Raw genomic sequence first — 17831 nt, 5'->3', positions numbered from 1 at the left:
TCAATATAACCCCAACCAGCCATATTAATGGGCTTTTGCACCTCATCTTGTAGGTGATGCTGCTTGGAGATTCAGGTGTGGGGAAGACCTGCTTCCTCGTCCAGTTCAAAGATGGAGCCTTCCTCTCTGGGACCTTCATAGCTACTGTCGGGATAGACTTCCGGGTGAGGTCATTATTAATGCTGGAGATAGTTTGCCATAGCAGGGAAGTGTGTTGGGCATCCTGCAGTAGACCTTTGAGCTAAGCACAAGGCAGGATGAAGAACATTACATGGATGCCAACATTTGTCATGCCTGGTTTTGGTCTTTCAGTAGCTGGATCAGGAATCCAGCAGGTGGAGACCCAGGGGCCTCATCCTATTCCTCTCTGCTGCGGTTGTAGTAAAAACAAACAAACTGAAACCCAAATGGTCTTTCGCGCAATCTATCAAAAGAACAGCTTGCCTCTCAGAGTCGTGGGTGCTCCATCGCTGCAAATTTCAAGAAATGATTAGACAACCATTTGTCTGGGATGGTGTAAGGCAGGGGTCCCCAACCCCCTGGGCCGCGGCCTAGTACCAGGCCGTGGCCCAGTTGGAATCAGGCCATGGAAGCCATGGGGGAGCATGCGCATCCACGCGTAGTCCCACTTGTGTGACCACTGAGTGAACGCATGTATGAAGCTCCATTTGAGCAACTGGCAGGCGCACGTGCCTGCCACTTGTGCAAATGGAGCTGCACGCATAACGCTCACCTGTCATTCATACGGAAAAATCCCCTCTCCCCACCTACCCACGCAAGACCGCAAAGCCAGAAAGATTGGGGACCACTGGTATAAGAGCTCCTGCCTTGGGCAGCAGTTGGAATACAACACCTCCATGGTCTCTTCCTGCCCTGTGATTCCATTATTCTATCCTCTCTTCCTCCTTCATTTACACACACGCACACACATTTTCAGAGCTGCTGGTAGTCCTAGACTTGGGGTCTCCAATCTTGGCAACTTTATGACTTGTGGATTTCAACTCCCAGAATTCCTCAGCCAGCTTTGCTGGGAGTTGAAGTCCACAAGTCATAAAGTTGCCAAGATTGGAGACCCATGTCCTAGACGGAAATTTCTGTCATCTTCTCTCGTAGAACTTCTGTAGTTTTGGGATGGAAGAAAAAAAGTAAAACAATGGTCTCACATCATCACATACATAATATGATTTATACACTATAATATGTGTCAGACATGTTGTGTGCCTTACACTAGAGCTCAAGAGATGTTATTTCATTCATAAATTGTATATTGAAAACAACGTTTTGTTGGCACTATTGGATGGAAGTCAGTGCTACAGGATTTTAAATAGCTTTTTCAATATCTTTATTCAGATCCATAGTCAATAAAGTTATGGAGGGCTAATAAAAATTGCACTCACTGTTTTTTTATGGTGCTAATCTGTTATTAGCTTCAATTTACGAGCCTGTAAGCTATTTTTCAGATGTTCCTTCCATTATTGAGTTAATTAATAATAGAACACTCCTGTTGCAAGATAATTCTAGCCAATTGTTCTTGTTGGGTTTTTAAAAATCCAAAATTGTACTCTTTTCATGCCTTCTTACACCAGCTTCCCCTCACTTTTGAGAATCTGTTCATATGTAAAGCTTTTATTAAAAAAATGTTCTTGTATTGTCTCAGCTCAGCTGTTCAAACCTTCAGAAGAACTTGTTTCCAGGCCTTTTAAAAACTTGTGTAATTGAACAGGATCTATTAACAAGCCCTGGTGTACAATATAAGGACCCTCCAGAGAATTCCTTTTTGTTTAAGGTCAGCACTTCCAGCAGGCTAATCTTGTAAAGTGCTGGAGAGAAGTTTCCTGAGGATGGGCTCCAGCATGAGTCTGAAAGCTCAGAAAACTAAATCTCTGGTCCCAGTGACTAACCCAAATTGGATTTTGTCTTCATCTCTAGAAATTGTATGATGAAGCTTTTAAATTCTGGAAGAATGCTTTTGACTAAATAAACTTTATAACTAAAAAGGGGGATTGAAAACACTTTAAATGCATTTGTTATATATCTTTGATGGTTAGAATTAAAAAAATATGAAGCAAACATTAATTCCCTTCTTCCTTTTGGCAACAAAACTAATGATAGCTTAACACTGGAATGTTTTGGTTAAAGCTCTTGGTTCAGAATAGTAACAGACAGAATGGTAACAGTCTGGTTAATTGTTGTGTTTTAAAAGATCTCTAAAATGTACTATATGCATAACTTGGATATTTTTCTCCAGGGATTAGTATGCATCTCTTTGTTATGTAAGTGATAAATGTAGTCAATTAAAATTATCGCAATATGTAGGAAACATGATAAACTTCACAATGGAATGTCAGATATGTACTGTACATAGATAAGTAAAATTTTTGTTTGATGAATTAAAGAGAAAAAATGTGGGTACTGAATTATATGTTACAACTTGGTAATGTGTGGTATGTACTGTCTTTCTCATGCTTAGTTTCTGAGACTAATCAAAACAACCTATTTGGCCATGATATTAACTGTGTGGACAATCTATGTTAGGATGACTTCCTCCAAATGTGTAAATTCTGGAATTCCCAGTTTATATGGCCAATGATGGCTCAAATTCATCTGGAGAAGACTATTGGGAAAGAGTAACCGGTCCTAGGAGATTGTTCATAATAGTTTAAGAACATTGCAATAATTTGTAATATTAGGCACTGGTATTTTAAAGCAAAGCAATAAATAATTTGAGAAGGTGCCTCTAAGCTATCTTTCTTAGTGCTCCAAAATAATGTTTTGGTTCTGATTGCGCTGAACCAAATCAAACTTTTACATATCACGTCAAATTCATATAGAACACATTATTTTCCTTTCCTCCCTAAATTATATTAGGTAGCTATATTCTATGTGCATTATAGTGAGATGTGTGACAGCCCTTTGAGGTTGTCCAGAGAGAGGCACAAACCATGAGTAGTAATGCTAACTTTATTGTAACGTTATAGTAAAGAATCTTGCAAGTTTGAAAGAATTTCTGCCCTCCTTTACTTTTATTTTCCCCAAAACTAGGAAAGTTGCCTTCTGATATAGTTCCCATGCCCCTTTCTTTTTGTGGGTTGAGATATCTTATGCATCACTATTGTCTAAGATGTGGCTCTTCCTCCTGTTTCCCAAGAACGTATGCAATATAGTGTTCCCATATCTTCATGTTGAAAAACTAAAGTGTCCCTCAAGTTGAGCTGGACTTCTGGTGACTTCATGGATGCATTCATGTAATTTTCTTAGCAAAAGTACGGAAGTGTTTTTCCTCTGCTGCCTTCTAGGGTATTTTCACAGTATAGCCTATAGGGCTGTGATGGCGAACCTATGGCACGCATGCCACAGGTGGCATGCACAGCCCTCTCTGCGGGCACATGAGTGTCACTCCAGCTCAGCTCCATCGCGCATGTGTGTGTGCCTCCCGCTGGCCAGCTGGTTTTTGGGTCTCTGCTGTGCATGCATGGGAGGCAGGGCACATGCGGGAGATGTGTATGCATGCGCAGGGGGCAGGGCACACACGGGGGGTCACGCGTACATGCATGGGAGTCATGCATGAATGCGTGGGGTCGTGCGTGCATGCGTGGGAGGGCGGGGGACATGCAGGGTGTCAGGCGTGCATGCATGAGGGTGTGATGCACGGGGGTCGTGCGCACATTGCATTATAGGTGTGAACACGCACTCGTGCCTGTGCGCTTTGGGCACTTGGTGCCGAAAAGGTTAGCCATCATTGCTATAGGGACTTCCTAATGGTTACCCACTGTAAATATTAACCAGGCTTGGCTTAGCTTCTTTATATCAGCCATGACTGGTGCTGCTATCCTGCTGGGCACTATGTTAGGATCCCCTTAATTCGGGGGTGTCAAACTGGTGGCCTGCAAATGACTGGTGGATATGTCACATGCTGGCCACGCCCACTCCAATTCCGTGAAGGAAAAAAGTCGCGATACGTCATATGAAAGCAATGTGACACCACGAGTATGACACCCGTGCCCTAATTCATCAACACATTGCAGTAACCTGCCATTCTCACACACACACATAAAAACATATAAACTAGTATAACCATGAGTGTCTTTTCTATTTAAGGACAAAGCTGCTTGCCCCATGCTTGCCGTGTAATCTTAAATGCCAGGAGAGGAAGGCATTGCAGGGAGGATTGATGGATGGAAGATGAAGGCTTACTATAGTTCTTTCCTGCCTTTTTTTTTTTTTTTTTTTTTGAATACCCTGTTCCAGGGGTGAAATCCAGCTGGTGTGACAGGTTCTGGAGAACTGGTAACGGAAATTTTGAGCAGTTTGGAGAACCGTAGTGGAATTTTTGAGTAGTTTGGAGAATTGGCAAATATCACCTCTGGCTGGTCCCAGAGTGGGGTGGGAATGGGGATTTTGCAGTATCCTTCCCCTGCCATGCCCACCAAGCCATGCCCACAGAACCGGTAGTAAAAAAAAAATTTGGATTTCACCACAGCCCTGTTCCATTTTTTTCTCCATAGTTGCTGCAGAATATAAAGAATGTTATATACAGAACCTTTTGTGTTCCTAGGCATTTTGAAGCATTTCTCCTTGAATTTTGTTAAAGCAAAGTGGCTCCACGCTCATGTGGAGAGAGACCTGGGAGAAGTTTTTGAAGCAGCCACATGAGACTTGCAAACGATGCATCCGCTTCAACCGCTTTGAAAAATTTGCAAAGCTTATAGGGTGAAACTGTTAAAGAAGAGAAAATAATAGTGGATGGATGAATGATGAATGAAGACGATGGTGGTGGTGATGATGATGAGCATTTGTGTCCCAGTCCTTTTAGAGCTCGAGACAGATGATGATGTGGGAATATTCTTTCGTTTTATTTCCCAAACAATAATCTTACGAGCTGCAATGGGCTGAGAGAAAGTGAGGTGGTCCAAAGTTCTTCAGAGGGTTCCATAATTCAGCATTTCTCCTGATCTTCCTGGATCACATTTGTTATTTACTGTGTGTTGCACTTGTTCTAAATAACTTGCCTTGGCCTCTATATTGTAATCACTCTCTGATGGTATGGCCTGGGTCAGGGGTGGGTTCTACTTATCTTTACTACCGGTTCGCAATGGGATCGCGCACGCACCTTCTGCGCATGCCCAGATCGCTTCTGATGACATCAGGGTCAGTGGGCGGAGCCTCCCACCGGTTTTACTACTGGTTCTATAGAACTAGTCTGAACCGGGGGCAACCCACCACTGGTCTGGGGCAACACAATTCCTTGAATACAGTAGTGAGAACTTACAGAGGAAGGTGCATCTCCCTTATCACTGTTTTAATAGCTTAGGATTTTGATTGTGGATTTTGTAGCAAAAGGCATTGTTGCCTACTCTAGCCAACTGATTCTTTTGTCTATGTTCAGAACAATAACCATGTTTTGACCCTTTAAAGCCTTAAAAACTGTAATTGTATAAGCATTTACGCATCATATTCCGCTGATCCATGAATACTTGTAGATCTAAGTTGCCACAAATGTAGTACCAAAAGTTGTGCTAATTTCTTTTGTGTAGTGAATGATGAAAAAAATGAACAATGAGCACTTGATAATCTATAAAATATTATTTGCTATTAGTGCAGTCGTCATTACTTCAATCCAGAGTTTACAAAATACATATGTGGAAGAAATGTAAGGTATTTTAGTTGTACCAATAATTGCTGATAACCAGCTTAACAAGCATTGTCTTAGCCGATAGAGTTGCTTTGCATGCAATCCCAGTAAATATGATATTTTGGATCCTCAAATTTCAGGCAAAGAGCAACAACTAAATATATAATATTTGTTCAGATATGCTGCTTACAGTCTTACCTAAAATCTCAGTGCACCAATTGTGCCAGCAATATGCATGAAGCTCAACGTCTATGGAGATTCTCAGTTATCCAAGTCATGGTTGTCTCAAAGGTTGTCTCTTGTTTTTCAAGAGGCAACTGGACTTTCTGGTTTTTCTTTGAAGACGTTTCACTTCTCATCTCATGCCTCTTGAAAAAAAAAGCACCTTTGTGACATGCATGAAGCTTGTTACCTTCTAGCTATTAGTGATTGTTCCATGGAATTTTAAACTGGAAGTTATAGAAAATCATGAGAAAGGAATTTAGCTGTTTGTTTTCTCACAGGTGATCTAAAAACTCAAAGCTGAATATAGAGTTCTTCTTGTTAATTTGCTGTTTATATAAATGTGGGGTCTTTTTGTTTCTTACAGAATAAAGTGGTAACAGTGGATGATGTAAAAGTGAAACTGCAGGTAGGTCCGATTGATACACCAAAGTTGCATTTTCTATGAAGTCCTCTAAGTGCCCTCGTTCCGTTTTTTCTATTCTGAAAAAGGTCTCCTATATATTCAGTTCCTGTGAGACAAGCCATTTTTCTCCATTCAAGGCTTCAGCTATTACATTTCCGCTTGGCATGTGGAAGTAAAAGCCATAGATGTGGCTGACTTCCAAAGAAATCCTGCTTGCCAACAAAGCGTTCTCTGTATCGGCTCCTTGCTAATCCCATGTGGCAAAATCAGCCCTGAATCCAAATTAAAATGGAAACAGGAAATCCGTGTCATCCAAGAGTCCTTGAAATTAGTTGGTAGCTCTTCACTCAGCACCATTTTTGGGGGGGAGAGGGGGAAGGTTTGCTACCAGCTTATAGATGTACTCAAATCGTGTGAAAATTTCCCTATACAAGATTGTGTTTTTACAGAGATAATATATATGATTTTGTTTTACCTCTTCTGCAGCCTCTTCCTCATCATTCAGTTGATGTTTATCTTTCTTTTATCAGATAACCAACCAGATTTACTTAAGTATTTTTTAGCATTATAGGATTGCCCAATGCCAGAAGATTCTGGGGCAACGTACATAATTAAAAACAATAGAAATCAAAATAAGAACAATGAACTTTATATTTTGGAACAAAACCAATGCAGAAATTCTGCAAAAATTCTAAAAGCCTGCTTCCTGAATCCTATCAGGGGATATAATTTAATAGGAACTGGACCATGCACATTTTGTTTCATTATGTCTGTCTATCCGTCTGTCTGTATGTATGTATCTACCTACCTACCTACCTACCTACCTACCTATATATCTACCTACCTACCTACCTACCTACCTACCTACCTACCTATCTATCTGCCACCCATTTTACGGTTCAAGGCAGAGTTATCCAGAGCAGGCAGAAACTATTACAGATGGGTCACTCCTTGTATAGCCATGATGGTAACCAGCGTCTTGTCTTTTTCTGTGAGACGGGCTATGTTTGCAGATTTGTATATTCTGAAACATTTTTTCTAAATTAAATTCAATGCATTGCATAGCCCTATTTATACTATATATGAACTATTTTATATATTGGTACTGGTGGCATGTGTCTTGAGAATGTGAGAGTTATTTATTTGCAAATTTCTGGATCCCCCCCCACCCCCAAATCCTGGTGGATTCATGAGATAGTTGTATTTCAGTCTTTTACATTTGCATTATCACTTCCATATGGTGACTTGAATTCTGTAATACTGTCACATAATTCATTTGTATTCTCTTATTTGGAAAAACTATCTTGATTCTAATAGACATAATTCAGAGAACTATCCAAGAATTTCATTTTGCACGTACTGTCTGTGAATTTTAGTTGCACTAATATTTGTTTCACAGCTGGGCTTTTCTAATGGAATACAATGAAGAATGTTTCCTTGGGTTTCTGTCTTTGCCTTATTGCAGATTTGGGACACAGCCGGTCAGGAAAGGTTCCGGAGTGTAACACACGCATATTATCGTGATGCACAAGGTTGGTCCTCTAGGATGCTGCCTTCCTTCATCTCAGATTGAATCAGAGTTGGAGTGATAAGTGGAGTAGCTCTTTCATTGCTCAGATCTAACACCAAATGATAATGCCACAGTTTGATATATTGTTCTATATTTTATATATAGAACAATCTATATTGTTCAATATATTAGCAGTGTGCAATATTTTGAGTTTGAAATGGTCTCTTGGAGCATTCCAAGCTTAAAACAAAATGTGTGTGTGAAGTAAGATTTGTTAAGAGCAAGAACAAACCTACTCTGAATATGTCAATGGAATGTTTTAAGGGGATTGTTTTGTATCAAGCTCAAAAAAACGGGATTTTCTGTTTTGTCTCCATCCAACTATATTTATGACATAGCTCATCTCTTTCCCTTCATCTTCATATCTTCCCTGAAATGCATGAGAATTAAAATATGATGCATCTCAATAGGCACTATGTTGAAGTAGCTGGTATAGCTTTGACTATATGTTGTCTAATGTATGGACAACATTAGATTTAAACCCCACAGTTTTCCATCAAACAGATTATGTTGAGCAAGGGTGGGAGTGTGCCTGTGGATTGAGATTGCCAACAGATTTACATAATTGAAGTTCAGGATAGAGGGATTCATAGTTTGAATTGATCTGTGTGGCCACATGTGTTCTTGATAGTTTGATCATTTTAGAAAATTACAAAATCATCAAATAACAATTTTTTCTCTTTTCCAGCTCTCCTCCTCCTTTATGATATCACTAACAAAGTCTCCTTTGACAGTATTCGGGTGGGTATTTCATGCCTACTGTTGATTCAAGATGGTCCCCCAGCCTTTGCTCACACAGGAATCAAATAGCAAGCTAAAGTTGTAATCTGATTAGTAAACATATCCTGGTTTGAGGTGTTCTTGTGTCTCAGTGTCTAAATGCACTGGGTTGTACAGAAATCAGCAAAAGACAAAAAGGAGGATCACCTGCCCTTGAAAAGACAAGAATTTTAAAAGATGGGAATAAAATATTTTCAATAACTCAGTGCTGATAGGAGGCGCAATGGTTCAGTGGTTAAACACACAGCTGAAAAGCTGACAGCCTAGGTTTGAGGTCCGAGCCTTGTGTGAGCTCCCATTACTTGCTCCAGCTCCTGCCAACCTAGCAGTTCAAAAGCATGCAAATGTGACTAGAGAAATAGGTACCACTTTAGTGGGAAGATAACTGTTCCGTGTGCCTCAGCATATAGTCATGCTGGCCACATGACCAGGGAAATGTCTTCGGACAATGCTGGCTCCCTTAGCTTAGAAAAGGAGATGAGCACCTCCCCCTAGAGTCAGATACAACTGGACAGGGGAAACTTTTACCTTTTTGCAGTACTGATATAAACTTTATTTGGGTAGGAATATGTGCTATATTTCTGTGCTTCATACTTCACAAAGAGAAAATATCCCTGCCCCAAAGAACTAGCAGACTACAATTTGTCAGAGGAACAGATGAAGAAAAGGGAAAATCAGGCTAAAAACAAAAAGAGAAATCCATATGTATTTCATATTATTTGCAATTGGTTGTCAGGAATAGAAGCACTTCCATATAGCTGCCACATTCCTCTCCAAACTTTCAGAATAATTTTTGAGATACTTCGCAATTCTGATAGCCAGCATGCACAAAATACTGAGCAGTCAAGAGCTGACTGCTAAGATTACAAAAAAATGGTTGTCCAGATAGGACTCTGTTTCTGATCCTTGTCCTACTTTAGGCTGAGTGATATTTTGGAAAATGGGTCTAGTTACTGGGTAGGAGATCTGTGAAATGTCTGCCTGTTTGGCCAGGTAGACAGCTGTAAGGGCAGCATGGAACACAGGTGCCTTAAGCTCTGTGAGGGTTATGGGAAGTCTGGGAAATGGGTGTAATTTTAAAGTTCCTTCCAATAGGAAACTATCCCCATGTCCCAGCACATCTGATGCAAAACTGGCTCAATTGCCAAAAGGGACAGTACCCAAAACTGTGTGAGACTAAGGGATCTTCATTGGACCTTCAGGGATACCCATCCTAAAGATTGTTTGAGCTACTTCTTATCAGAGCAAGAGGATCTGGCCTACCTCTTCCCTTCTTAAATGCTGAGAGTTCATGTAATTCAGTGGCTGGGTCCAGAAACTGCACTAAACCATGGATTGCTTAATTAATTGCTACACTGAGCAAACCCATATTTCTAATCAGGTTCGCACAACACAGTAAGACATATGCCAAGATTTACAAATCACAATGGCCGAACTGATAACAATTGCTGTGTACTAAAGGCAAACAAGCAGCAAGATGGCAGGATAACTCAAAGTCTTGAAGTTTGGTGTTTCTTCTCAGCTATGTTTCATCTCATCACATTCAACATTCCCTTGCAGGCTTGGCTCACAGAAATCCATGAATATGCCCAAAAGGATGTGGTTATCATGCTTCTGGGTAATAAGGTATGTAATTTTGATTGATAATACAAATTTATACTGTCTTGAAGACATTTTCCAACTTTTATGGCTCTTAATGGTCTCATTGTGAGAAATGTTTAATTAATCATAGTGTGCTTTGCATATTTCTCTGTTGTGATCAGCTCTTAACCCAAGATTGAGGAACCTGGATCTTCCCAAGATTGGTGAACTAATTCAAGTCAGCATAGCTAACTTGTAATTCAGCAACATTTGGAGAGCCATAAATTCCCCATCCCTTTTACAAAGGAATTTTTCATCCCATTTTTGCTTTATGGCTAATAAATGAAGATGCTTCCTACCCTTGGGTACATTATGAGTTTTCTTGGGACTGCTATTTATTTCTCAGTTGCTTTGAATTTATAGTCCCCCACTTTTCAGTAGATCAGATGCAGTTTTCTAACCTTGCTGAGGATTATATATTTATAAATAAATAAGCTATGCTTTCATAGCACTGTAAGCCACCTAGAGTCACTTTGGATAGTGAGATGGGTGGTATACAGGGATGAAATGCTCCTGGTTCGGACCGGATCACCTGATCCGGTAGCGATGGTGGCGGGTGGTTCGGAGAACCGGTAGCAAAAATCCCTGCCCCCCGCCACCATGCCCAGCTGAGCCGCAGGATCATCAGAGGCTTTTTTTTTTTTTTTTACTTTTAAAAGCATTTTTTCTACAACCTCTTCCGATGAAAAAATGCTTTTAAAAGTAAAAAAAAAAGGCTCTGATGATCGCGCGGCTCAGCTGGGATCATCAGAGTCTTTTCAAAGCATTTTTTTCTGCAACATCTTGGCTGAAGAGGTGGTAAAAATAATGCTTTGAAAAGTCTCTGACGATCCCAGCTGAGTTCCTGATCAGCAGAGAGGCTTTTCAAAGCATTCGAAAAAATGCTTTGAAAAGTTTTTTTTTTTTTTAAAAGTTGGCCACGCCAACCCAGTCACATTACCCCTACCACCAAGCCATGCCCACAGAACCGGTAGTAACAGATTTTACATTTCACCCCTGGTGGTATGTAAATTTAATAAACAAATAAACAATAGTTCTGCACAGCAGGTCTGTGCAGTCTTTCAACAAGGTGATTTTGGATGCAGTTCTTGAAAGCTGCAAAGTAGTGGCTTGATATCTTAGCTCACCTGTTGGGAGGCTTCACCGGTGACATTTTCTTTGGAAGAATTGCTGGAAAGCAGTTTGTGGAATGATTTGCAGAGGCTTATTCCAAATTATTAATAGAAGATCATTGTGAATAATATTTCTAGAAGACATGGGATAAAAAAAAAAAGTTTTCAACCAGTAGAGCCAAATAGGTATTAAATATAAGACTCTTGGGGCATTTTTTTTTCTCAGACCAAATATATCCAGGATAATAATTATGCAGGATGACATTAGATTGTGTTTTGAACAAGATGGTTCCAAGAATAGTGGGACAGATAACATCAAAGTAGTCTTGCTAATCCTTGGACTACTGGGAACATAGATGAGCACTTCAGGGAAACAACAGTGCTTGGGCTTTTTCAGGATTCCCTAGAGCCCCCTTTTTGGATGGCCAACTAAGTTTGATGGTCATCAAATCCTGCAAGCACCATCTCAGCAAAGCATATTCCATTAAGGCATCCTTGTTTCATTCAGATGATGTGTCTTCCACTCTCCAAGAGCCAGTTTGGTCTAGTGATTAAGACACCAGGTTAGAAACCAGGAGACAGTGAATTCTAGTCCTGCTTGGCTACGAAGGGTAGCTGGGTGACTTTGGGCCAGTCACTCTGTCTTGGCCCAACCCACCTCACAGGGTTGTTCTGGGGAAGGGAGGAGGAGGAGGAGGAAAGTATATTGGTTATATTTGCCACCTTATTTTCAAAAATAATAAACGTGGGGTACAATCAAACCAACACATAAATAAAAGCACTAAAATGACCAATTTACCTTTTCTATTGTTTTGAATTTTCATGAAAATCTATGAAACGTTTTTTTGACACCTATTATTCAACAGCATTCTGCCCTTGCTCCCCTTTCAGGAAATCAAAAAATTTATGCCCATGACTGGGAAATAGAGCTTAGGTTTGCCTTATTTGAAAGAGGCTTAGCTGAATATATTTATAAACTCGTACACACACATAACACATTGGTTTTCGGAGTGTAACATTTTATTTTAACTCTGCTTTGCTTTAAATCATGAAGTCTCCCAAACAAATGGCTCCTTCCCCCCCTCCTTTTTTTTAAAAGTGTCAGCTCCAGTTAGATATACGACATAAGCCTTAATTATCTCATTCCATGAGACCAAGGGTCATTTCACACAACTCCTGCGTTGTGTCAGAGAGTCAATGCATATCACCTCATTTGCTCTGAAAAGACAATGTGTAACTGTTGGTGTTAAAAACATCACCCATGGTTTATGTAAGACAAAATGGAAAAAGAAGTTTTTAAAAACTGCTAGCAAACCCCTCCCCAATCATTAGCTGCTCAGAGGCCAGATGTGATGAAGTGTTGGATCGCCAGATGCAGATTTCAGGCTTCACAGTCTGTAGGGCCCCCAAATGCTGTTGGCATCACAACGTTTTTTTTAAATTCGCCAAACTACATCCCAAGAGACAAGGGGATGTTGCTGTGGAGGCATCCCTTATTCCTGGCATAAAGCAAAGACAAAGGGGATCCAGGACCATTCTGGCAAAATCAACATGTCTGGTGTTGATCACTGGTGGTCTACCAGGCCTCCCAACTCTTCAGGAAAAAAGAAAGAGGAAAAACAGCCCTAGAGTAGGTGAGGAAAGAATAAATTAGGGGGAAATGGAGTGCTGAGGCAAAGGGCAGAGAGGTGGAGGGGGAACATCCAGGCACTTTGCTGAGGAGTCATTTTTGGATTTGGGCATTCCATGGAGTGCGATAGTGGTGAATATCTATAGCTGGGGTATAGGATGAGGGTGGAGGTTCGTTCTCCGAGCTTGTGTGTTGATTTCTGAATGTTTTGTTACCAGGCTAGGTAACATCTTCAGAGGAATTTGGGGGATGTCAGTGATGGTGTTCTTCTGCTTATAAGGGCTTCTGACCCATCACAAGACTCTCACTTGATGTGACCCCAACCTGACCCATCACTAGACCCATCACAAAACCCTCTCCTAACGTGACCCTCATCTGACATGATCTCCCTATCACAAGGCCTACTGACCCCAGAAGCCCTTATAAGCAGAAGAACCCCGACACTGACATCCCTAAATTCTGCTGAAGATGTTACCTAGTCTGGTAATGAAACGTTCGGAAACCAACCTACAAGCTTGGAGGGCGAATCTCCATTCTCACTCCAAGGAGATGTAGCAGGTCATCAAGAGACACAGAAACTGCCAACTCTTTATTGCCCACCTTGTGCTCATCTGAAATTTTGCAGCCCATGTCTGATGACCCTAGATGCAGCAATTGTTTTTCAGGGCATGATTTCACAATTCGGTTTGAGAAACAGCCACCAATTCATTAAATAGTTTAGATGAAACAATGTTGTGTGGCAGATACTGTAAAGTAGGATTATGCAATCCATGGACTTAAGTATGGATTTTGTGCTGTGACTGCAAAATTCCTATGCAAGAGACCAGACCAGATCTCCAAAGTTTAATGCCTCTTTTTGAATCCTGCTGCTTGTGCAGGGAGGAGGAGATAGAGAACCACAATGCCGCAGAGCTTGGAATTTGCCTCCATTCTGGCCACCATGTGCTCCCCGGCAGATTATGCCTGAGGAAATATGTCTCTGACAGTAAAAATATTGTGTTGCCATTCCAGTTTGGCAGAATGGTGGGCTGGAAGTAACACAAAACCATTTCATTATGAAAACTGAATGTACACACTCAAGCATAGAAAAGAAAGAAAAACAGAAAATAAACAGGGGAATATTCTTGAATGGGGGCCAACATTTCATTAAAAAATTACTTTTGGGGTGGTGGTGATGGTAAAATAATATTAAAGATAAGGTATGCAGGAAAATCCCTTCATGGGTTTTTGTAGCTTGCCTCTTTGCTGACCAAGGTGAGCCAGCAGGGGGCACTCTGAGTCTGAAGCTTCACTCCTTGAAGCACCAGACAATTTAAGGCACACCCTTCCCCCCCCCCCCATCCATCAGCCCTCAAAAGCAGAGGCAACCACAGCTGGAAAGGCCAACAACTGACCAACCATGGAATATCAGAATGTGTTCCTGTCAAGCACCAGAGGATAAGCTCAAATTGGAAATAACTTACTTTTTTGCCATAGTGGCAGAAACACCACTCCCTAATTGTGTCTACTCCCAGGAAGATCTGGGAGAAAAACATGTCAGGACTAAACCCTTTATGCTCCCCAATGTGAGTGTCCCTCATCCCAGCCTTTCCTGTTAGCAATGTCTTTGTGGTTATCTCCCCTTCCTCTCTGGCCTACAAATGTCTATGCTGCTTCAGTGCTGCACAGAAAGGCCTATTTTTCTGAATGGCTTAAAATTAAACTATTTATTTAGTTAATTAATTAGAAATTAATGTATCGAATTGATAGCCTTTCTTTCTTTCTCTTTGAGAATCAAGGCAATTTACAAAGTAAAATTGAACAGCAAATGGAACTGAACTGAACATAGAGCAAACAATGGCACAGCTAAAACATACCCAAAACATAATGTTCAAGCTTTTAAAAATAATAAAATAAAATGAAGTATTAAAATCCTGGCAGGTGGTCGGCTTTCATTCTTCCTGAACTCCATTAGGAGTCAACACTGTATTTATCAGTGATAGAATCCACTGTGCAGTAGATAAATGTATTTGTTTTTGCTCCTTTGGTGATTTACCTCAGTTGCCAATTATTTATGCATACTTTATTGTTATAGATAAATAACAAATTAAATTATAGATAAACAATATATATTGTTGTATTATGTCTTTAAGTGTTGTTAGCTGCCCAGAGCCATGAATTTAAGATGAGCTGGCAATATAAACTGAAAGATGAGAGAGAAACAGAGAAGGAGAGAAAGAGATAGTGATAGTGATAGAGAGACAGATTAGATGGATGGATGGATGAATGGACGGACGGACGGAAAGAGAGAGAGAGAGAGACAGACAGACAGACAGACAGACAGACAGACAGACAGACAGACAATTAACCTGAGAGCAAACTTCTGCTGGGAACCTAATTCTGTTGCTTTTCTTCCGAATGCATTTCTTTTTCAAATTAGAATTTTAGAACAAAATCAGTTAGAAGACGAAGCAGAGTGAGGCTAAGATGGGCATTCTAGGGAAGTTCTGCCTAGGATATTTGAAAATGTTTATTTTGTCTCTATTTTTAAACCCCGCTCTCCCCCAGATAGACACTACTAAGGTATCTCCTGGTTATGCGTGCTTCAGCTTCCTTGCTCTTCCCCACCCTTCCTGTCTTTCTATCTGCAGGCTGACATGAGCAGTGAGCGAGTTATCAGAACAGAAGATGGGGAATCCTTAGCCAGGGTAAGTGAACAAGTCCAAGTGTGACTGTCTTATAACATAGCTGAGATAGGTAATCCAAGCCCTCTGCCCAATTTCAGAAAAAAGCCATCTGTATCTGCAAGCATCTCCTCCTGTTAATGCAGAGCAGACAGTATCCTGGTCATCGGTTTAACTGAACAAAATAGCAAGATTTTCCACCCCCTCTCTGGGATTAGTATTTTTAAAGTTCCAGGGCTTTTGTTTAGGTTCCACTACAGGAATTCAAAAAAGGATTCATCGTGTCTGCTGGCAAGATGTTGCCACTTTTTCTTGCTCTGTTTTCATTCCAGGAATACGGAGTGCCTTTCATGGAGACCAGTGCCAAGACTGGTATGAATGTGGAACTGGCATTTCTGGCCATTGCAAAGTGAGTAGAACAGGCTGCAGATAGTTTGCCTTCAATCCCTGGGATTATATAACAACATTTGGAGAAGATGTTGAGCCTTCTTGATTTCATTTTATCAAGTCCTTCCAAGACTCAAGGCTGGTGCCGTAAGATGTTTTGTATAGTAATATCCATCACAACTGGCCATATTGGTAGGAATGAGCTCCAAAACATCAGGAGAATTTGAGAAAGAGGGGCTCAGGAAACCCAAGATAACTGGTCATTGGGTTGCTATGAGCTTTCTTAAGAAAAGGCTATTGGAGGTGAGACCAAATAAAACTCAACCTTCAAAAATGTAAGGAATTCTCATTACTATCCATAATCAGAGAATTATTCAATCCCTGGGCAGACGTGTAAAATGGAGCAACCAAAATTACATACCTTTGTGAGGTTTTCCGTGAGAGTTCATCCATCTCCTAATACTTTTTTTTTCTTGGATGTTTCACAAACAATTTTTTCCTCCCCTTTTGCTGCTGCCCACTTACGCAATTTGTTCTGTTCTTTCTGGAACCCTCCGTAATCTTTGTGTTGAAATGAAACATCCAATGCACTGTAGCTGGTTTTCAAGGTCACAGCAGATTAGGAAGGAGTTGTGAGTGGCATCTATTTCTGGGCAGAGGTGGGTGGTAGACATTAACATGCTTATTCTGGAGTATTGCCTTTTAAGAAAGATGAAATCTTCTAAATGGTCCAGGAAAACGTTTCTCTTTTCAAAAGTTTCAAAAGTTCCTTCTTTTGAAATAATGTCTGAGCACTATTTTTGACCCTTTTGATTTCCAGAGAGCTCAAGCAGCGAGCTGTGAAGCAGCTGGATGAGCCCAGGTTCCAAATCCATGACTACATTGAGTCAGAGAAGAGACGGTCCAACTGCTGTACTTTTCTCTAAAAGGAAGAAGATGCTAAGGCAGAGTCTGAATGACCTACTGCTAAAGAGGAGCAGAGTGCCACCCAGGAGATGCAGGGAAGGAAGGAAAGAAATTTTTTGGGGGGGGCTTCACTCCAAAGACATTACTTTTTAGAGAATTCTTTTAGAGACTGTACATAAGAAGTATATGTCTGTTGTTGGTTGCCATGTGTGGATGTGAAGGAAGAGTTAAGAACTTTGCACATGTGAAAGTATGCAAAGGCCATCAGGTTTTATAGTATTACTCAGGCCTACCATTCACTGGTAAGAGGAAAGGTATGGCCCACACCAAAGTAAATCAAGCTTTCTCTTAACTCTCACAGCCCTGCTTTTTGCCTTGAAAAAAAAAAGGGGGGGGATGGTTGAGCGGGAGCTACACGGAAGGTCTCTCTCTTTCAAAGGCCATGGGAGATCTTTGGATAAAATTTTAAAAAAAAGGTTAATTAAGAGTATTGCCCTAAAAAGCCACAGTTTGTATGAATACCAAAACCAGCAGGAATATTGAGTAAAGTAAAAGTAGACAGATTTCCTTTGACCTTTTGGCCTTTCCTGCTTCCCACACCCAAAGATCCTGCCGAGAGGGTTGCTTTGCTTCTCCTCCCTTCCTCCCTCGGCCCAAGGAAGGGACTCCGGGATCTAAGTGTGTCTTTTGTCCTGGCTGGAACATCAAGAAAATGCTGCTGGCTGGAGTTAAGTGGGGGAGAGAGAGACCACTATATTTTTATGACCATAAACAAAAGGAAGTGTTAAAGTGGATTTGTTTGTTTTGATGGTGCAACGAAAGACCATTTGGGGAAAAAAGAAGAGTCAGCAGACTGGTGTAACAGGCTAGAAAGCTCTAGCA

The 17831-nt window shown here is 40.8% G+C and overlaps 1 protein-coding gene across 2 annotated transcripts in view; it reads left to right on the top strand.

The window, feature by feature from the left end:
• Positions 1-17275, top strand: part of RAB37 (RAB37, member RAS oncogene family) — a 104915-nt gene extending 87640 nt beyond the window's left edge. For both annotated transcript variants that reach the window (XM_070934644.1, XM_070934645.1), the window contains 8 exons: positions 54-164; positions 6222-6263; positions 7726-7792; positions 8519-8571; positions 10171-10236; positions 15624-15680; positions 15989-16065; positions 16864-17275. In XM_070934644.1, the coding sequence (XP_070790745.1) occupies positions 54-164; positions 6222-6263; positions 7726-7792; positions 8519-8571; positions 10171-10236; positions 15624-15680; positions 15989-16065; positions 16864-16969 (579 nt within the window). In that variant the 3' untranslated portion in view covers positions 16970-17275. The remainder of the gene's footprint in view (positions 1-53; positions 165-6221; positions 6264-7725; positions 7793-8518; positions 8572-10170; positions 10237-15623; positions 15681-15988; positions 16066-16863) is intronic.
• The last annotated feature ends 556 nt before the right edge of the window (positions 17276-17831 follow it).

Source organism: Pituophis catenifer, unplaced genomic scaffold (assembly GCF_029215685.1).
Source record: "Pituophis catenifer annectens isolate HBS135680 unplaced genomic scaffold, rPitCat1.0.hap2 SCAF_2, whole genome shotgun sequence".
Lineage (NCBI taxonomy): Eukaryota > Metazoa > Chordata > Lepidosauria > Squamata > Colubridae > Pituophis > Pituophis catenifer.
Note: the sequence above shows the minus strand (reverse complement) of the source record. Positions and strands in the feature narration are given on the sequence as shown.